The sequence below is a fragment of the Diadema antillarum genome, unplaced genomic scaffold, assembly GCF_040938485.1.
Source record: "Diadema antillarum isolate AM-2024a unplaced genomic scaffold, OU_Dant_1.0 seq00001795_RagTag, whole genome shotgun sequence".
Classification (NCBI taxonomy): domain Eukaryota; kingdom Metazoa; phylum Echinodermata; class Echinoidea; order Diadematoida; family Diadematidae; genus Diadema; species Diadema antillarum.
In genome coordinates, this window is record NW_027272473.1 from 431681 (window position 1) to 455186 (window position 23506).

Here is a 23506-nt window from a genome sequence, read left to right on the forward strand (position 1 = left end):
ATGGCTACCCTAGAGGTGGCCAATGCTTTGCATACTAAAAGGTTTGTCATCTACTGCAGATGGTTGGAAGCTGCACGCTCTAATGCGCTCATTGCTTGGGGCTACGCGGCGTCCAGGTGGACATGAAATAGGTATAGCTTATGTAACGTGTGCTTGAACCAGGTTCTGCGAAAATTGCGCATCCGACTTTCTCGCGCTTTCGTGTTTTAAACCAAAATACAAATTTTAGCCTCGTTTGTTTATCGACTTTACTCCCGGGAAAGTTTTAAGATAGCTTTGTCTATTTCTTATCTTATATTTTTTTTAAAGAGTGCAATGATATTAAAGTGGAGTTAGACGGATGATGTATTGATTTGAAAAAAAAAAAGTGATTCTTCGTCGGTGTATGCGTGTATGTCAATCATCTTTCGAGAGGAAGCGATATGTGCTTGGACTTGTAAAGGATTATTAGTCCTGTACGGCGAATGAGAAGCGTATATCAGGGAAATTGATGCCATCCTGCAGGAGGAATCAAGCTGAAAAGATTGACGTTTAAGAGGAAGTTTTCACCGCATGTGTTGCAAGCCAAGCGGCCTCTCCCCCTACCAGTGACGTGGTAGTACCATTGACCAGGTGGACCGACCAGGTAAGCCCATTACACTAACGTGTCATTGTGACATTGTAACGTGACATTTTCATGTGAGTACATTGTATATACAATTTGTACATGGACTGGGACTCAATAATGTTGAGGTACACAGAAACAGGACTACAGAATCAATGTCTGTTTATCGATAATGTTATTGATGGAACTGTTTTGTGGGGTGGAAAATTAGAGAAATCTATTTTCTTACCTTTTAAGTCAATATCGGCTGTTTGATTGCTCTAGCTGAGTTTTCAATTTCAAACTTTTTTTCAGCAGTACGGACTTTGCCCAAAGGAGAAAAGGAGAGGGGAATAGTTGAAACCGTGTTAATGCTCATAGTAAGATCCTCCTTTATAGCCCTGAGGGGTAAACCTTGGGGCATCTGCATTTTTTTTTATTATTATGGACGCGATATGAAAACTTTAGTTGATAGAACATATCTATTAAATATATCCTGCATGCTTAAACTCTTCCGATTCTTTTTTTTTTTTTGAAAATCATTAAAAGACCATATTTTTTGATGAGGTTCAACGAAACTCTACATTTGAACGTAGCAGGGGCGGATCCAGGAATTCCGTAAGGAGGGGGCGCGTTTACAAAATTAAAGGGGGGCGCATGCACCCCTCCCCCATTTTTTTTTCTTTTTATTTCTTTTGTTTCAACAAAAAATAAAGGGGGGGGGGCGCGTGCGCCGGTTGCGGTCCTCCCTGGATCCGCCACTGCGTAGGCTACTTGTATGTTACTAGTATATCTCAAACAAGGTGTAGAAGTATCATATAGCAGACCCGTTGACAGCGATATCTTATAAATCTTCTAAAGAATGACACTGTGACATAACTGTAAAACATTTTAGAGTTTTAAAACTTGCAATTATTTCAGTGGTGCATCTTTCAACATTTGGAAAACATGTCCAAGTTATTTTGGAGTTACGGTTTTCATGTTCGACATCAGAGCCACAAGATATATTAATTACAACCGTTATCATGAATCTAACCTTCAATTACAATGTATATACCTACCGTTAATAACAAAAGATTTAATGAAACGAAGATTTAGACGTGCATTGTATTTAGTGTTCTCAGTTTAGACTGAAAAACTCTGTTTCAAATGGTGCTCAAACGATGTGTTCTTTGATCTTCAGCTAACAATTGCAAGTATGTAGAGTCTACCTTTTTTCCTCAAAATATTCACTAAATCAATCTTGTGATTGAAAAATTTAGACATCTTTATGATATCGCATGTCAAGGAAATATGCATACAAATACAAATAGACCTTATTCGAACAACTGACTACATTTAACAGTTTAAAGTGAAAAGAGGAAAATTCTTTATCAATTCTCGACTGCTGCTACACAGCAATCTTCCAGTATCTTCGGTAAAGGTTGAAACTATAGATGCGACGTGTTATACACTAACATTTTTAACATGAACAATGAAACCAATAGTACAACTATCATCATTGTGTGGTTTCGTGTTTTTAACTATCACAAACTTTAATATCGTGCTGAAGTGTGATTAATTATCTCTCTTGTTTGAAATGAATATACGAGTCCATCGAATTGCCTATTGATCAAAATTAACTAAATGTATACACATTCGCAAAATACAGTACCGTAGATGTAAACAGGTTGTCAAAGGAGACTTCCGGATGATTTTCAGGCTTTTGCAACTAAACATCTTTAAATTGGTTATACTGGGTACAGAGTCTCAGAATTTATTATTGTGGGGATAAAGAATAAGAATACTTACAAAATTGATAACAAATCACAACGATTGAGAATGATGACATACATGTAGCAGCTTCGCTAATAGGAATGCATATTTGGATGCTGAAGGAAACAGAAGAAGAAAGCATGCATAAATTCTACACAGGTGAAGTTGTTGAGCAAGAGGTATTGTAAATGACACTGCAAGGCTACATGACTGGGATACATGTACGACGTACAATGTATGTGGCCTCCCATGTCATCATCCTTCTTCAGTGTCTTACAATGTATGTTCTGGGTTTTTAGAGTATTGGTGTATCTGCTAAAGCATCATATTCAACTTCACGATTCTATACATGACACTATCTGTTATGAAATTATGCAAATTGCCTGAAATGTTTTTTTTTTAAATCTTCAACACAAATATCACGTCCGTATATTCATGTGCATGTACACTGTATGTTACTACACTGTAGAAATAATGTTTTATCTTGACTCTTATAAAGAAAGCGGGATATACATGATATGAATGCATCAACTTTGGGAAAATTAGTATGTCTGGATATTTTGAAGATAAGTACAATGCGTATGTTCTGTACATATTCCTCATGAAAGTATTTCATTTATGTTTGTAAATATTAAAAAAAAGGATCCCGAAATGTCCAATGTTTTTTAAAAATTATCTGAACACTAAATGTTTGTTGAATAAGGAGGCAGAATTATTGAGTGGCAAAAGGATAGGGGAAATTAAGGTTACATTTTTTTGACTGGAGGTTTGATCTTTGGTTTGATATTGTAGGTTGCTGTATCTTATGCATTACAAGTCTGTACTTGCGGCAAACTACGTTTTTTCTTTATTTATTTTCTTACGATTGATTGAACTGTATCTACTTTTTTCTAAATCAACCAAAATGGAAAGGAGAGAAAAGGCGAGATATGGTTATACTGTCATAGTACACATCACAACTGCTCTAACGTTGAATGTATGACTACAGTGGACACCCGTTATAACGAAGTCCAGGGAACCGGCAGTTTTCTTTCGTTATATGGAATTTCGTTATAACCGAACAAAAAATAAACACACACACACACACACAAACACACACACACACACACACACACACACACACACACACACACACACACACACACAGAACGAACGGATAGTGTTGCAGCCTGAATTTTTATTTCGTTGTAACTGGAATTTTGTTATAACCGTGTTCGTTATAAGGGGAGTGCACTGTACACACTCATTTTGCTATGACGACTCATGATCGACAAGTAATTCGCGGCATTTCCTTTGTAGCTTGGTCCCCTTGCAATGCTGGTATTAGTGCTATGCAATCATGTTTTATTCCGTTTGATTTTGCCGATGCGCTATATTACACTTTGCATTTTTAACTCTTTTTCTTCTGTATAGGCCCCCTACTAAAAATTCACAAATGACGCAGTTGAATATCTTTCCGGTCTCAAGTGTAAAACGTCATACTTATCATCTGAGAAAAAAAAAACAATATTCGAATTTCTTAAATGTTTCTTGATTATATCTCCACTCACATCTCGAAGTATTACATATGTACTAGGCTCAACGATTACAATTTGTGACGCAACAGTTTATGATACGTTTCAACAAGCCATACAAATATTACGTCTGATAAATCCTGCTTGTTTTCAAATAACATACCTGGTACACCTTATATCTTCATTTTCCACAATTGTTTGCGGAAAAGACTCCGAAATCATATCTCTTGGAAGAAGAGGCGTAAAGCGGTGCTTAATTTGCCCCTCCAGATTATTATTATTATTCTTATTATTATCATTTTAAACTATGGTACCGGTATTCTAAACAGTTCCTTATTTTGTTGCTGCATAACCTTTGCTCAGAGAACTGTGGACTTTCTTTTGTCTTCTCAGTCGTAGCCAACTTACAAACTATCCCCCCCCCCCCTTGTTGTTTTGTGAATTACATCATTCATTTACTTGCTTTTGTTCCTTCTTTCTTTTTTCTCCCTTGCTTGTTATTGTTTTATAGGTTTTTTTTTAGAAACTCTTGTATTTAATTAGTTGTTTTAATACTGTGAGGACCCCTAATTTCACAAGTTCTGCTTTTTTATAGAGTCTCCTCGTCTTTCTTCTTTCTCTCTGATTTAACCAGTGTATTCTATTATATTTGTATACTTGTTATTCTCTTGTTACATGTAATTGTCAGACACATTCAATGTATTATTGTAAGGAAGGAAGAAAGATGAATAAACTTGAAACTTGAAACTTGAAACTATATTCCTCTCATGTAATGTTTGTATTATGGCTGTATTTTAGGGGCTGGCTGTTCTAATGATTACAGCTGTAGTAATTCTCAAGGATAGCTTTGGACTGATTAAACTTGATGCTCCAACTGCTTTGTCTGGCAAGAAGTTCAGTTGTTGCAACTTCAAAGAGAGACAAACTTGTGACGTACTTGTAGCATACAAATTTGGATCTACAGCCATACATGTCCAGGCTGTAGGTCTTCTTCTCTTTCATTATTTGTTCATGGAGTCCGATGGAGTACACGTGATTTCAGTAAGGCATTAGATTCAGTCCCGCATCAACAATTGCAAAAGAAAATGGGAGCCAAGGGTATGCATGGTAACCTATTGAGCTGGATTAGGAATTTCCTGACCGAACGTAAGCAGTGTGTAAGTGTGGAATTCCTCAAGGAAGTATATTGAGGCCATGTCACTTTGTTATGTAAGTGTATATCAATGACCTTCCAGAAAAACTGAGGGTTCATGCAGAGATGTTTGTAGATGATACCAAAATATCCACGAGGATCTACATTGTATAAGGATTTCAACATACTGCAAGATGACCTGCATAGCTTGTGTTACTGGGCGGAGGAAGATCAGCTGAAATTCGATATCGGGAAATGTGGTATCATACACTGTGGGAGAAAACATTCACCCATGACACGAACAACGGAAAAAACTTTCCTATATCTCCCTCTCCCAACTACAATGTAAATTTGCCATATTATTCTACACTAGCTCAATCTTGTTGAATTACGCACTGATATACTCGCACACAGTTGGCAATTAAGTGGTGGGGTATGAGTAGTGTAGGGACATAAGGAAGTCTTGCCGAAAAAAAAAAATGTAACAAAACTAGAGACAAGAAAAGAAGAGAATGGTCTTGGAGTCACTTTCGACCCCACGTTGAATTTTGGCAACCATGCTGGAAGAGTGGCGAACAAAACTAATAGGATTGTTCTTCTCTCGAGAAGGATTTTCAATTGTATCGATGAAGACGTATTCACACCCTCTTCAAAGCTTTGGTGTAGGCCACACCCTGATTATGTTCACTGTGTATAATGCCCCCAACTCAAACGTGACATAATCACCATTGAGAAAGTTCAAAGAAGAGCAACAAAGCTGGTATATGCTTCGTGTACATAGCCTGCCATATTATTATGCTGCTATATACACCTGTGAGAATGATGTGTCTACTCTAGCCTAATAAGACAGCTACCCTCAGAGGTGACATGATTCAAGTCTTCGAGATCATTTTGTGGTTTTATTGAACCCGCCGTTCCTAGCTCTTCAAGACGAAAGATGAAAGAATGTATCTTCGTGGTAACGATTTTAAGATCCAGAAGCAACAAGCAGAACTATATAGACATCAGGAAAAATAACTTCACACATAGAGGAGTCGTGATGACTCACTGGAACATGTGCTACCAACGTCACCCTCCTGGAAAGAACACAGTGTGCCACAGTGTGTTCACAGTGTGTTCATATGGTCGACTCTGTGAAAAGGCTCGAATTTAACGGTGTGATGATGATTTCAAACTGGTGTGGTTTTCACAGAGTGTTCACATAGTAATGCTTTGTTTCACACCGTGAATTCATAACTCACATTGTGTTCACACTGTTAAAACGCTCCAATTTAACAGTGTGAAGAGATTTCACACTGTGTTCACAATGTGTTCACACTGTGTTTCTCACACTGTGTTCTTTCCAGCAGGGCAGCAGTGGAAGTATCCACAATCAATAGTTAGAAATCAGAAGTTGATGCCTTCGGACACGACAGGTACATCGTAAATGGTATGACTACTTTCTTGAATATATTGTATACAGATAGACTCTAGCTTCATTTCAACCGCCAAGGGGAATGATCAAGGAACCATCGGCCTCTGTATAAGCTATTTAATAGAATTTCCTTTTTTCTGCGATATAGAGTTCTTACTGCCTGTGTCACTAGGATACTTATGACGTAAGATCGGATAATCGAGGTCGGATTGTATTGTATTTTTTTGTCCCGGTTATAGAGGCCTACCTTTGAAATCTGAAAACTGAAAACTGATCACAAATTTATGTTTTGTGCACTGTGTGGCGGCCACTGCGTGCAGATGGCAAATGACACTACATCAAAGGAGCCATCTTTATTTGTACAACGAGAACTTCTTACTTCATATACAATGTGCATGCACTTGTGACGTTATTATTATTTTTTTTTTGGGGGGGGGTCAAAAACTAGTCTTTAGTACTGTACATACTTGTAGTACGAAAATACTCTGCCCACAAAGTCCGTAATTCATCTGGAAGAAGAAGAAGTCGAGAGAAGAAGAAGAAGAAGAAGAAGAAGAAGAACAAGAACAATAATAATAAGAAGAAGATAGGAGGAGAAGGAGAAGAAGAAGGTGAGGAAGTAAAATAAATAAGAAGAAGGAAGAAGATAGAAGAAGAAGAAGTAGACAAAGAAGAAGTAAAAGAAGAGAAAGAAGAAGATAACACGAGTTTTTGACCTCCGCGATGTTTTGCGTCATTCCTAGAAAGTTTCTACGTGTACTAAAAATTCCTTTGACTCGTTCACTTGTAAGGTCAATCCTTATTAAAGGTAGGTAGATTACAATGCACTTACTTTTACCCGAGGGGGACGCCTGAGGGAGACGCCTATTGTATTTTCCTACAATCACAAGATCATAGTATACAATAGATGGCTTCTCTCCAGGATTAGGTACTTGTAAAGCCCAAGGCTAAAAGACTGCAAGAAACGCTAAGATATGTTGGCAAAAAAGCTACCCACAGTGATATCATTTGCCTGCGGTTACACAGTTTAGCAGGCAAAAAATTGTCAGGATATGTTGATGAGAATCCTGAAAGAAGCTACAGTACATACGAACATGAGGCGATGTGTTACTTTTCATGTAAATTTGTAATTATGCAGGAATTATACGTCTTACAGGTACGGGTGAGAATGGGAGGGGGGGGGGGGGTCGGTACGTGGCATTCGAGGGCGTGGCCCGGGGTTGGTGAGCCTTTCTAGCCTACACCTTCACCACGATTATATTCATATGAAAGTAATAAGAAATTGATATCGGCTGCTTTGCACAAAGTTTAGACATAATAATATGCGAATCATCTCAACAACGGTGATATCACTGTCTATTTGGGTATAATTATTTTTACACAAAAGCGCACCAGCACTTCTTGTGTGTTATGAAGGAACGAGTGCTTTTCGAATAAAACGGCTGGCTCTAGTCCTTAGGTAAACTGACTTTGAAAGTAAATATTTTGTAGTATAGTTTAATACTTTGAATGATGGCTATACAAGATGGGAAATTAAGAGAATGGACTTATCATTTCGTACGATGTCGTCGCTGAATACCCGATTTTAAAGGCAAATATTGCACCATTCTCCTGCTGGTTTGATAAATGGAATAAAACCAGAAAACAAAAGGGACCGAAATTTTATCTAATACAAATCTTGGGCTTGTGTCATAAAGATCGGGCGTTTGCAAGAGTGATCTTACAAATGATGCAGCCCCCCCCCCCCCCCCCCATTAAAAAGTTACGCTCGATCTGCTCTTAAGTTTGTGCTTCAAATCAAGCGTAAGTATCTTTTGGAAACAGACCTACCATCAGCAATGACACTGATTAAGGAATCAGCGGAACGATCGGTCTCGTATTATTGAAAAGACCTGGACTGGAAGAATGAGTTAGATATACTCCTCTCCAGATTGCACGGCCATTATCAATACCTAAGGATTTGCACGCCTGGGTCTCGATACAGGAAGACTATAGAGGGAAAATGATCTTGATCAAAGATAGAGGCACCCGGCGGGATTAATGGAACCACGACCTTCTCGTCACAAATCTAGTGCATCATCCACTATACCACCGTGTTCCCAGAAAGATCTGTATATGTTAAAATATCTCCATTGGGCATGCATCGACGATAACATAATACTTGTCTGTCATATTACAAAACACTAACAAATCGTCATTTATTGTGTCACTTTGCTCACCTGGCACATATTTTCCAGCACATATCATTTTGTGCAGGAAATAGTGGTTATACAAATTTAGTGTAATTGTCAGGATGATAAAACTGGGGGAGGAGGAAGAGGGCAACATCCCGCATGCCAGATCCCCCTCTCTCCTTTCTCTTTCTCTTATCTGTTTTGCTGTTTTGAGATTCTTACTTTCTCTGGTCTTGGGGTTAATCTTTCTTCTCACAAATTTGACTGCCAAAGAATCTTTACGTCTTTTCTTCCTCTCCACATTTCAAAAACGCTTTCATCCCCCCCCCCCCTCATCAAAATCGGCGGCTTTGAATCGCAAAGTCAAAGGAAGCAAACACATTTTGTCATCTTAATTCACCAGGATACCACGGGCAGATGTTTTGACATTTTCATGTGTTACTCCATCCATGGGCTTTCTTGCTACAGTATTGTATGATATCGATTGCCAGCTATACCATACAGACTATCATATTCCACCGGAAAGCGCCAGCGCTTGCAAGGAAGGTATAAAAACACTTGCCAGATAAATCACACATCATTCACACGAGTAGGCTCTAAACGGCTTTCTTATTGATCATTCCAGGTTACTACGCTTTTTGTTGCGAATTGTATATTGGTAGTGACATTAAAGGGATGGTACAGTTTCGGTTGAGATGGGGCTTCAGGTTTCCAACATTTTTGATGATGATTTCTTGAGATAATGAGAAAACTCTTATGAAATGATAAAAGATCATAATGTAATTCTGGGGGGAATTAAAAGTTTATTTGATGAATATTGGTTGTTGGATGGCTGAGATATCCTAAACAAAGCGATCCTAATAAAAGGTGGGACTCATCTTTTATTATGATCACTTCGTTTAACTTTGTTTTTGGATATCTCAGCCATTTCTCAACCAATTTTCACAACCAGTTTCCATCAAATAAACTTTGAATTCCTCTTAGAAATGTATGCTCTTTGACATTTTTCAAGTGGTTTCTGAGTATCTCGCAAACAGTTAAAGCTGAATCCTCACCTCAAGCAACACTATACTATCCCTTTAAAGCATGATCTGGTGTTGTATGAAATCAGTGAAAAAGTGTCAAGCCTTGTTCACCTCCCCCCCCCCTTTATCCTTTTTACCCCTCCTCGCTCCTTTCCCCCTAATCCAGAGTCTTTCACCCTGTTTTACTGCTGAATACTCGGATCTGAAAAGCGACATGCAACAGTTTTCAATGGACATGATGGACGTATTTAAAAGTGCGAATAAAGCCTTAATCACCGCTTGCTTTGCCTTTTTTTAAAGGCATAATATCCTATTTGCATATGAAATAAAAACCCAGCATTAATGCTTCAAAATACGTCTAAAGTGTGAGTTAGGGATAGAAACAACCAATGTAAAAATTTGACTTAGAATAATCAATGTTAAGTATTGGTAAATACACAAAATATGAACAACGGTTATTATAATGTTTCCAGACTAACTCGTCTGCAGTTATGGTTTATTGAGAAAAAAAGTGATATCTCCTTATATTTTAGGTTCTATTGCAAAATTCTTATATGGTAGGATGTTTCGTGATACAACTGACCTACACATATGCATCAAGTGTGATATCTTGAACATTTTATAAATCACTGCTCCCAAAGGTAAACAGGACCTTTAATTCTTTTTTGTTTTTCATTTCTTCCCCCTCCTTTTGCGTCTATTGGTAACATGCTGCCACACCTTTAGGGTAGATCGAATGCTTGTTACACATGGACTATGCGTCTGCATATGGGCTGCTCGTTCGAACTTTTGTTGTGATTTTATTTGTAATGTTGGTGCATTAAAATGTTTATGCAGTTTCTTCTCGTCGTTAAAGACGTACATTTGTATGGGTCTATTTTCACGAATTTAACGCAGTGCAACCATGGTTCATATCACTTTGATGCTGCCTACATGGATTTGACATAGAGAAGATCAAGTTTGAGTTCATACTATTTCTTCTTCACCACTCGAGCTCTACAATCTTAATTATTTCCTTCTCTCACTTCGATGTTTCTCCATACCACGCACAGACTCTTCACTCTGATAAGCTCTGAAATAATTGCTACCTCTGCTAGATTAAATCATCTCATTTACTTTTTGAGAGACAAAATTGTAAGAAAACAAGACAAAAGAATCTCCCGATATATCCTACATATTCCTCCTTCGCCACACCCATGAATCCATTATTTGTCATATTGTTGAGTCACGCAACGCAATCATGTGATACGTCTGTTATCACATTTTTCACACTAAGCAGCCCTCTACGAACTTGCTGGACCCTCTTTTCGTTTTATTCGTCTGTATTTTTTTCTTTCTCTTCCACCCATTGTAGGAACTTCAAGGCAGTGACGCTCTATTTTTTTTCTCGGACTGGACACACCGGCGTGACGAACACGACGGACACCGCCTTAAGGGCCGTGACATTTTCATTTTAAGTAACCGGTGCCGAAGATGAGTGGAGCGCAGGTAAGACATAGCGGCGGCAGTGGGCAAGGACTGGTACATACCGACGCGTGTTGGCTACTCTACATACAACGGATGATGGCGCTATTTCGACCTCGCAGACCAACTATGTTCGTCACTCTCTACGTCTTCATTGGCATGAGCACCCTCACCACTTTCACCGTATGGCGCATGGTCGACAAAGATATTGGCGCGGGTTAGTATCAATGGCAACTTGACAACAACAACATTAATGACGATGATAATGATAACGACAACAACAATAATGATTAATGATTAAAACAGCAACAACGAATTACATGGAAGTTTAGAAGGGTTCACGTCACGAATTCGACACCCATTAGTCATTCTACAAGTCATTATACAACTCAATCGATGAGCTTGACACGAGGCAAATAAGGCCCATGAGTCCGAAACTATAGGTAAACAAGGCCCATGAGTCCGACACTATAGGTAAACAAGGCCCACGAGTTGTGTACAAGAGACCGACAAATTAAGCCCCGCCATGTAATGTCGGTCTCGTGGGCCTTTTTTGGCCCAATTAATGTGCCAATGTGGGACTCATGGGCATTGTTTGCCTACTGTCGGACCCATGGGCCTTATTTCATTGGCCGTATGACTCGTAGTTGTCGGTCTCGTGGGCGGAGCCCGCTTATAAAAGCCCGTGGTGTTGTCTGGAAAGCATAAAATTGTTTCGTCATTTTGAGCCACGTGCAGACGTGTGGGTAGTACAGGGTAATGCAGAATTGAAGACTGAAGTTCATGTATGCATGATACCGATCATGTGCCAAACAAACAAACAAACAAACACTAAAAGAGTCACGATGACACGATCATCTCATTTCCAAACTATGTGCCATATAATGCAGCCTTCACTTAGAATGACTCCTAGCAGTTTGAAACGGTCGGAGGGTTTGTTTTGTAGAGAGCCCAGAACTTGTGACGTATCTTAGATTTCCACCGGTCCCTGCGTGAGTTCCATGTGCATTGCACGAAATGAGTCATACTTGTCAGTAAACGATTGGTTAATTACTCATTGCAGGACCAGCACTGGAATGAATGAATGACTGAATGAATGAATGAATAATGATGATGATGATGATGATAATAATAATAACAATAATAATAATGATAAGGTCTTATCTATCCAGGCCGGGTAGCCTCTTCAGTGTTGCCACTGCTCTACCAGTAGAGGGCTCTGACATTATTATTACCCTAGCACTGCCAGGTAAGCATGAGCTTTACACACCTGGATCGAGAGGGGCATAGTGGGTAAAAACCTCTTGTCCAAGGACGTAAGCATTGGGCGGGAATCGAACTCGAGTCCGCCGATTGGGAGTCGGGAGACATATGCCACAGCGCCCCCTCTAGAATGAATGAATGGGTACGGGGGATAGATTGATAGATAGATAGATAGGTAGGTAGATAGACAGATAGATAGATAGATTGACAGATAGATAGATAGATAGATAGACAGATAGATAGATAGATAGACAGATAGATAGATAGATAGATAGATAGACAGATAGATAAATAGATAGATATAGATAGATAAAGAGATAGATAAAGAGATAGATGGATAGATAGATAGATAGATAGATAGATAGGTAAGTAGAGAGAGAGAGAGAGAGAAGGAGAAGGAGATATTTTGCGTCGTTTGTTTGTTTGTTTGTTTATTTATTTTTTAGCTATTAGACAAAATCAACAACTTCATTGTGAGTCATCACAAGGTCAAACAAATTGAGATGATTGTCTGTTGTTAAGAATTCTCAGTGGGAGCACCGCGGTATATGATTATACTAAATGTATTGTATATTTCAAAGCAAGAAGTCTTGGATTCAAAACTAATTTAGTTCGATGCGATTTATCATTGGACGAGAATGACTTGCCCCATTGTCGGTCTTGACCGCGGTGTAAATACGGGCCCTCTGTAAACAGCGCCCTCTGAGAGAGCTGTGTTTTCTAGCGGCTACCCTGGGGTTGCCTTTCTCTGAGAGTTGCTGCTGTTTGTTTGTTCGTTCGTTTGTTTGGAGCATCTTTCTCAAACAGCTGCTGCTGCTTATGCTGAAGGATATAGTTCATTTTTGGACTAGCGAAGCCCTTTTTGCATTTTCGGACTATCGGCCCTTCGGAACAGTGAACCTCATTTACGAACTTACGAACCCTCGAAGAAAGAGAGTGCGAGCGGGAGTGCATGGCTATAAAGTACATTGCAAATTTATGACAACAAGTATATCGTTTTGGCTGAGACGAGGCTTTAAGTTTCCAACTTTTTGTGAGATAACGAAAAACTCTTATGAAACATGAAAGCATATAATTCTAAGAGGAATTCAACGTTTATTTGATGAAAATTGTTTTTGAAATTGTTGAGATATCTAAAACCAAAGAGGTCCTAATAAAGGTGGGACCCACCTTTTATCATGACCACTTCGTTTTACTTTTTTTGTGTGGATATATCAACCATTTCAGAACCAGATTTTATCAAATAGACTTTGAATTCCTCTTAGATTTGCATGCTCTTTAATGTTTCATAAGAGGTTTTTGAATATCTCTCAAAAAGTTAAAAATGCACGCATGCACGCATGTTCAACCATGCAGGTCAACAATATTGATACGGTAGAAAAAGCAGGCGGCCATAACGAGCAGTTGCTTTGTACTAATATTGGCCTCGGGAAAGCAAACTCGGTTTTGAGTAAAAAGGGATATAACCATGCAACCAAGCAAAAACAAAAATGAGCAAAAAGAGAAGAGACAGTGCGAGCGGGAGTGCATGGCTGTAAAGTACATTGCAATTCATGAAAACAAGTGAATTATGTATCCGACAGTTGCTAATGATTGTACAGTGTATATTGCCTATAGGGGCGCAACTGCTGTTGATGGAGAACATGATATTTAGTATAATCATATACCACGGTGCTCCCATCGAGAATTCTTAACAACAGTCGATCGTCTCAATTGATGAAAGAAAGAAAGAAACAAACAAAAGGCTCCCTCTTGTCTGAAGGTGAAACCCACACACATTCCCCGTCACTATACAAATCGATTCGCCCATGCAACAATGCTTAGATGAGTTCAATATCAAGACTCTTGATCTACGCATGGAGCTTCAAGAATGATATTCGCTACTTCTTGACGCAACTCGGGCTTTACCCTATGAATATACACGCCCTGAGACTATACCCAATTTTCATTGCGTATTATCCTATCATTTTTTTTTTAATCATAAAACCGAGTCTCGTCGCTAGAAGAAGTTTTAGAAGTTATATTTTCGGAATAACGAACAATATTTTATTCTCGGATTATCGAACCTTGCTTCATTTTTAGGACTAAAGCACCTCATTTAAGTTTCGGACTAACAAAGTTTATTTCACTTTCCGATTAACCGACTTTGGAATAACGAACTATAACCATGATAACTGTGTGTGCGTGTGTGTGTGGGGGGGGGGGGAGATGTGTTTATGTGGGCGTTGACGCTGCCGAGAGTAGAAAGATGGAAAATGCATATTTTTTTGCACGACCTTCTTTCCCGAATCCACCCTCTGTTTACCTTGAGTTAATCAAAAAGTGTCTCCCCATGCAGTGTGGTTTTGGCCGTGAACAACTTTTCAGACAGAATAACAGATTAATGAGAGCCTGACAATATTGCTGATCACGTTATATCAGTCATTTTGGAAAGGCAGAAATGGCTATAAAAAAACAAAACGATGTTAAGTAAACATTTAGGCAAATCATAAAAGAGCTAACTAATGCAAACCAGCCAACTCAAGACATGGTGAAATAACACTGCAGCTGTCCCGTTGTCACTGAGCCTGTTTTGAACGCGGCTGTGGTGTATAGTGGGTAGAGAGCTGGACTCTTACAAAATGGGACCCGAGTTCGAATAGAACAAAATGTTTTACTCACGATAATGAGGATTACAGGCACGTTGAAAGAGAATTGCTCCTATATGATAATTAGGCTGCTCTTGGTAATTGTCCATATCATTGTCTTAATGTGCATCATCGCTATTGCTTTCATTAGTCAAGGTATAATTTTGACCCTGCGTCACAAAACCAACAAAAAGTCGCCAGACATGAAATTTTTTAGGTAAGGGCAGATTCTAAAAGAGCAGACTCCAAGCTTTTAAATGATGTATAACTTAAAACAAATTGACTCTCATAACCTATCTAAATGCTGGAAAGAAAGCACACACTCTGGAAAAGTGTAAAACCAAGAAAAGAGGCTCTGAACTGCGGGGTCTATTCAACAGTTCAAGCCATGCTAGCTGTGTGATGAATGGGACAAAAAAACAAGATGTAAACCACTGGAGCAACAACAATGAAGGGATCATCAGATTAGATTGCAATTAAGCATGTTCTATCAACACATTCTGTCCATGATTAGTGTCAACTTTCATAGCAGTAGCGTTATCTTTTTAAAAGTTATTAGAGTTGAAAGTGAATAATGTGTGCAAAGGATTTTCAAAAAAAAAAATGAAGAGAGGCCTCTATAGCATACTTGATCACACTACTGTACCGAGAAAAAAATAGGATTGTAGAAAAACTGCTGAAAACACACTTTCCCATTCATTTCATGATCCCAAACTTAGGAATTATGTAGAAGAAGAACAGCTCTTTCAGAAAATATGAAAGTCAAGATTGACCCATTTCACCTTTTTTGAGTCCTCACATGAAATCAAGGGATGCGACTTTATGTTAGTTTTGTGGTGCACGGTCACATTTTTTTCCCCTCCCCATTAACCTCAGTGATCATCACTGTCAAAATGTGGTATAAGTTATGATATATATATAAGAATTGAGGGAATGCAGCAATATTAGTAGAACACATCAGTGAAAGTTTGGGGAAAATCAGACAATCCATTCAAAAGTTATGAATTCAAGTGTCTGCACAGTCAGTACTGGATGAGAAGACTGCTAGTGCATGATGTCACATGCGTAGAACGATATAAGGAAAATAAAAACAGAATTCCACTACATTTCATTCTATGAAAAAAGAGTCCACACTCCCTTGACTCGCTAATGACATATGTTCAAGGTAATACTATTCCCCCTGCCTTCTGAAAGAGGCAAGTAAAGTGCTCTATTAGTATGCAAGAAAAGTGAGAATATGTTGAATTTTCTTTTTACTTTCCTTATATCGGTCTAGGCATGTGACATCATACACTGTGGTAGTCTTCTCATTCAGCAATGACTGTGTGAAAACTTTAAAAATTCATGACTTTTGAACGGATTGTCCAATTTTCTTAAACTTTCACCGATGTGTTCTACTGATATCGCTGTATTTTCTCAATCCTTATAAGTGGACTTGTCCTTCAACTGCACTGTCAAAACTGTTCCAGATGTGAACTTGGTAGTGATGACTCGGAGACGGTTTAACACATAAAATTTAGATTAAAGGCATGCGTTGCTTTCCGAGAACTTTAATATAGCAGATAAATTATGTTTTACCCCATTGTTTGAAATATTATTTAGGTAAGGTTTTAAGCTCCCCCCCCCCCCCGCGATCACATCTCAGGACTCATAACCTCCCTCGAAAGCACATCCCACACAAAAGATAGAACACCTATAATAGTCCCATAGTAGGGAGGTGTGTGATACCTCCTTGATCGTCTTTAAAGGTAGAGATTACCTTTGGGAGCAGTGATTTAAGAAAATGTTCGAGATATCACATTTGATACATAATGTGTAGGTCAGTTGTGACACAAAACATCCTGCCATGTAAAAATTTTGCAATTAAGCGTAAAATATAAGGGGATATCAGTATTTTTCTCAGTAAACCATAACTACAGACGGTTTAGTTTAGAAACATGTTTACTATAACTGTTGATCACATTTTGTATATCTAACAATACTTAACATTTGTTTTACTGATTCGAATTTTTGCATTGGTGTTTCTAACCCTAACTCACATTTTAGAAATATTTACTTTACAAGCACTAAAGCTTGGTTTTTGTTTCATCTGCAAATTGTAAATTATGCCTTTAACTCGCCGGTCATCATTGCCACCTTTAAAACATTTCTTCCATCCATTTGTCCCGTCCCCGTTCCCCATGCAGGTCAGCGAAAGGGGCAATCGCCGTACTCATCGGCCCGAGAGGATGGTCTGGCTCGGGGGTTGCGTAACCTCATGGCACAGGACATCAGTGATATTTTCGCAGTGCAGCCGGACACCAACCTCTACGACTTACTGCGGGAGAAGGACAGGCTGATCGCCGAGCTGATGCGAGATCGAGGTCGAGGAAACTTATCCGACGACGCTGCAGAGGGCAAAAGTTTAAAAGGTTAATATGTTTTATTTATTTATTTATTTATTCAGTGTTCTTTACCCAGGGTAGCCCCATCAGTGGTTTCCACACTGTTATCCTAGGGGGCCCTGCGACAGAATGACAAAATATAACGGTTCAACAAACACAAAAATTAATAACAAATCAAGGACATTCCTTTTTACATCATAACATCAACACAATATCAATACTCTATATAAATGAAGAAATGCAAAATTAATCATTGGCGATAATAATACACAAACTCATATTATTTGAGAGAAAAAAATACCTCAACATTAAACAGGAATATCAAAAATACCCGAATTCTACCCCAAGTGAGATATATATGCTCTTACGAACGCTTGAAGAGAGGTGGCGTTTCGGACTTCAGCGGGGAGCTGATTCCAAATACATGATGCATAGTGTGAAAACGATTTTTTCCTGCTTGAGTTTTAACTTGTGGAATTATGAGACCATTATTACTTGTGTTTCGCGTACGATATGAATGTATGCTACCAAGGGGCGTAATGAGTACTTGCACATATTCGGGCATGTTGCCATGAAGTGTCTTATAAAGACTGCTTTACAAATGTTCAAACGCCACCTCTCTTCAAGCGTCATCCAACGTAACCTTCCAAGCACCTGGCTGGTTGGCACTGTGTGATCCACTCTCCTTACCACTCTGGCCATTTTCTTGTGTTGTTTGATAAGCACATCTTTAAGGGTTTGTGAGCAGTTTGACCATGCACAAGAACAATAATCAAAATACGGTAGGATTCGTGAGTTTGCCAGGATTTTAGCGCTTCTTTCGGTTAGGTACTTCCGCAGGCGTCTCAGCAATGCTAGTCGTGTGGCAATTTTTTTACAACATTCTTCAACTTGCTTTTGCCATCTCATTGATTCATCCATCCAAACTCCTAGGTACTTACATGTATATTCCCTCACTCTATCCAATTCATTACCATCAATTTCAAGTTTCAGCCGATCAGCAGATAGCAGTTTTCTTGATGTTCCTATCACCATGAACTGAGTTTTCTTAACATTCAACGTCAAACAATTTTGTCTCAACCACCGGTTTACATTGTACAATTCAGTATTCAGCACGGTTTCAATCTCCTGGGCATCATTTCCACTGTAAAACAGAACTGTGTCATCTGCATATAACATTACTTCACACTTAATTACTGAATTGGGGAGATCATTTAACATAACTGAAAACAGAAGTGGCCCAAGTATCGAACCTTGGGGTACGCCCACACATACACTAGTATACTTTCCGACAAAACCCCCTTTAATGAGGTGCGCTGTGTACGACCACTGAGATATGAATGGAACCATCTCAATGCATTTCCCCTGACACCGTACATACATAGCTTTCCCTGTAAAAGTTCATGGTCTACTGAGTCAAAGGCTTTCTTCAAGTCCAAATACACCACTCCAGTTAATTTACCACGATCCGTGTGCCTGTACAAAAAATCACTGAAGTATGTGAGTACTGTATCAGTCGAGTGGTTTTTTCTGAATCCAGATTGTTCTTTCACAAGAAGGTTGTTTTCAGTAAAAAAATTGTGCAGCTGGTTGTGGACTAGCCTTTTAAAAATCTTCATGACTGCCGACATTACGGAGATAGGGCGATAATTGTTCGGATCGTGTTTGTCTCCGCCCTTGTGGATTGGGGTGACCTTAGCCTCCTTCCACTCGTTAGGAATAACTCCCGTTACAAGAGAGAGGTTAAAAAATCTCGTCAAATGTACATGAATAACTGGTGCTGCTATTTTCAACAATCTCAAGTCTATCCCATCAATTCCAGAGGCTTTCTTTATATCAAGCTTATTCATGAGTTCTTACACATCATGCAACTCTATATCATCAAAGCTAAAGACACTCCCACGGTGGATTTTGACTGTACCGGTATCGCCTCTCCTCTGTACATTATGATCACACATTGACACAGCACCAAAAGAAGCAAATATTTCATTCAGTTCATTTACCATTTGAATGGAATCATACACATGTATGGAACGCCATTAAGGAAACAATACAAAATTCATTTCACTCCAGCCAATATTCATTTCACTTTTAACAAATACATTTCACTCTCAAACATTGATTTTACTTTTTATAAAAATACATTTCACTTTTCACAATAATACATTTCACTTTTGAATTAAAATTCATTTCACTTTTCACAAAAATACATTTCACTTTTGCATTAAACTTCATCTCACTTTTCACACAAAAATACATTTCACTTTTGAATTAAAATTCATTTCACTTTTCACAAAAATACATTTCACTTTTCACAAAAATGCATTTCACTTTTACATAAAGATTCATTTCACTTTTCATAAAAATACATTTCACTTTTAGATACAAATTCATTTCACTCTTCACAAAAATACATTTCACTTTGGCGTACCATATCACTCAGACGAAACCATTTCACTGCGCTAAAACCATTTCACTCTGATAAAACCATTTCACTCTGATAAAACCATTTCACTCTGATAAAAAAAAAATACGTTCCTCTTTTTTCCCGTCCAAAAGGTGGCGCCAGTCTGAGAGGAGTCACAGTGCCATGGCACTTTGTTAGCACTGAGCTGAGGTGAGTAGCCGGCCAGCTGGCCGGCTGGCTATGCATGCAGTACCTAGATTTACTGAGTAGCCAGTCAGTCGGCAAGCCCGAAAAAACCCGTCTAGAATATCCAAGTCCTCGCACGCGAGTTGACCCCGCAAGTCATAGAGAGCGCGAATGGAGAATCGTTTTGAAATGCTCATATCTTGGTCACTGAATTACGTTTTCACATGATTTTTCTTTTATTTGATAGGTAAAGGTTAAAACTTGGATGCTATCTTGTTGATTTTTCCAAGAAAGACATGAAAGATTATCAACTTCGTGGCTAACTAATTGCAGATGTTCCGGAAATAATGGATACAGATATTCTTCTAAAATTCTCCTAAACGTCTTCTTTTTCATCGTGGGGCACCAACAAAAGTTATATCATGTAAAAGGAAATTTATTCAGCTTTAAGATGATACCTAAAAGTGTAATGTGATGATTTGTAGATGGGTCAGCAGCCAGCTGATATCATAGGGATGTCATTCCTTTTTTTCTCGGCACGAAATCGCGAAGTACTGTACTGTCCCACATATAGAAATTGACGTGTGTCCTCGATGCCTTTGTACGTGTGTGTTACTGTATGAGCGACCCCAGCGTATTGACACGTGGTCAGTTTCGAGCGTCTAGCTGTGATATACTGTACTTGTGTCTGTCATTAGACATTACGTACTAATAGTCTACAGCCTCTTGCTGGGCCTCTCTCTCTCTCTCTCTCTCTCTCTTTGATTATATGTCTTGTTCTTGTTATTCATAATACAATGTATGTTTGTTTTGTTTGCTTTGTCCACCCTTCTGATTTCGTCAACAGGAAGTGTCTGATTCTCAGCTTCATTCTGCCATCAATCATTCACATCACTCTCTCTCAATTCAAAGCATCCTAAGCATCCACTCAAATACATTATAACCACTACTTATACCGTTCACTCCGCTAAAGTGAACACAGTTACATTATATCGAAATTCCGCTTACATTATCCACTTTTTTTTAAATGCTTGATTATAACAACATTTTGATATAACAAAAGAAAGCTGTTGATCCAAAGGACTTCACTACATTACTTCACTCTATTACTATAGGCCTACCTAACTAGGCAGAGAAATTTACATACATTATTGCACGTGCCATTCTCATCAATTAATAAAATACCTTTTTTTTCATTAATAACAACAGAGAAAGGAGCACAATCCACAAGTTTTTTTTAATGAATGTATATACATTTCCATATATATATATATATACTTATTTATTACATGTAAGTGTTGAAAGAACTACATTGCAGTTAAGTTTCAAGGTACCCACCAATCTTCATGACAATGTATCACACACATAACAAAAAAAAAATAATACCTAAAGTAAGAGCTACGTAAGCAGTCTACAGTTTTATCTACTTTTTAGCAGTATAGTCAAATGCAGTTTTAGATCATTTTATTTTTTTTATTTATAACTCTCATTTATTTATTCATCCATTTATTAATAATTTTTAATTTATTTTTTGGTGGTGGTATTGGACTCAGTCTCCAGCCAAGTGGCATGTAAGAGACCTACGAAAGGTACAACTGTCAGCGGTCTTGTGAGTACATGTAGGAACGCGAGTAGGATCAGTCTGTCTCGACTACAACAGTGATGTACAGTGAACATTAAAAAAAAAATCCTTCTGGTGAAGCTCAGTAATAAGACAAGAGCAAATGAATGTACCAGGTAGTTTGAACAATTGCAGAGCTACATTGTATTGAGCAGATCTGTACAAATAATTTGCCGGCAAATTTTGACACTGGCAATAAACTATACTGATACCGATGTTGCACAAACATGAAACAGTTGTGAATATTGCTTGAATGTTCTGTAAGTGAATAAAATCAAGCAAGAATACCGCAAATGTTTTGAGGCAATACTCTGTAAATTACATGCCATCTACACTTTTGGCAAGGTTTCACTCAAATGATACATGTACAGAGATAACTTCATTAATAGTTCAAACTGCATGAATGTTTGAGGGTGTACAAATGCCCTTGAGTACTCTGAAGGCAGGTACACATACGTGTATCTACTATAGTATTCACATCGCCAAGGTTTCACACACATGAATAGAGGGTGACAGTAAACTGGCAGCTGCAAGAGCAATTTGAGGATGTACATGTATACATATGAAGTGTACTTACTGGAAACAAAGTGAAACATGTACAAAATATATAAACTTCATCGACAGTCCAAACAGCAGAGAATGTTTTGAAGGTGTACATATGCCCTTAAATACTTTGAAGGCAAGTACAATGTATCTATTGGTCACACTGCCAATGTTTCAAACACATGAACTGGCAGCTGCATCAACAATTCAGAAATGTACATACTACATATGAAGCTGGGGCGGATCCAGGAATTCCGTAAAGAGGGGACGCGTTTACAAAATTAAAGGGGGGCGCATGCACCCCTCCCCCATTTTTTTCTTTTAATTTCTTTTGTTTAAACAAAAAATAAAGGGGGGGGGGGGGCGTGCGCCAGTTGCGGTCCTAACTGGATCCGCCACTGTATGAAGTACACTTTATACTGAAAACTAAACAGATAAAAAATTTAAAGTAACTTTAAAACATCAATATTACTGGAAATCGAAGCAGACAGATTAGATTTGGCCTTATAGCATCTTGCAAAACATCTATGTGAAGAAATCTTTCATTCCCAACTTTAGCATTGACTGTATATAATCTTATCTGAAATGTCAAAAGGCAAACTAATCATCCCAACATCTCTGTCAACTGAATACACATGTATCAGTACATGTACACAAGCAGTATCATACACATGTAAAATATCTGTGTGTCACTCTCTTCATGGTTATGACTGAGTGAATGATACAAATGTGTATTCGAACCCCTTACCAGTAACAACACTCGACAACCCTGGGGTAGACTACAGGCCAACATGAAACCCCCCAGGTGTTATAAAAATCTGCTCATCTTACCTTTCACAAGGTCCACAATTTTTCTTTATAGGTATCTAATAAGAGCATGCCCGTTCAATGCGAACATGTTCAAAATTTTGGTTGATTTGGGGGAAGTACTAATGTAATGTATCATCTATCTAACTGTTGTGTCAAAATCTTCATCTTCCTTATCCCTTCTTGACCGTTCAATTCCTTTTGGTGATATACATTGTGTATCTTCCTGATCGAACAGAATTCTTACATCTTTGAAACCACTTCTGAAATGGGTCACAACCAAAATATTAGCAATAAAACATGCATACATGTACTAACTAAACTTCTTATAGTGCTTCAGTGATGATGTACAAATTAAATTCATACCTTCAGCAACAAGACATGCCCCCTGTCGAGTAATGGCTGTACGTCCAGATACTTCATACTGCACAATGTACTTGCTTCCATAACATTTATCAAGAATATCATGAAGGATAATATTTAGTTTAATCAGGGCTCATAACTCTGCCATCTGTACAGACTCCAAAGTAATTTATATGCACATAATTTAACATATACTATCTTGCATAGTTCCACACATTGATGTATCTGTAATGGTCGAACTTCA

The 23506-nt window shown here is 38.3% G+C and overlaps 1 protein-coding gene across 1 annotated transcript in view; it reads left to right on the top strand.

The window, feature by feature from the left end:
- The first annotated feature begins 11160 nt into the window (after positions 1-11160).
- LOC139712372 (beta-1,4-galactosyltransferase 5-like) overlaps positions 11161-23506 on the top strand; it is a 35430-nt gene continuing 23084 nt past the window's right edge. The window contains exons 1-2 of the mRNA XM_071624199.1: positions 11161-11278; positions 17138-17362. Of these exons, the coding sequence (XP_071480300.1) occupies positions 11161-11278; positions 17138-17362 (343 nt within the window). The remainder of the gene's footprint in view (positions 11279-17137; positions 17363-23506) is intronic.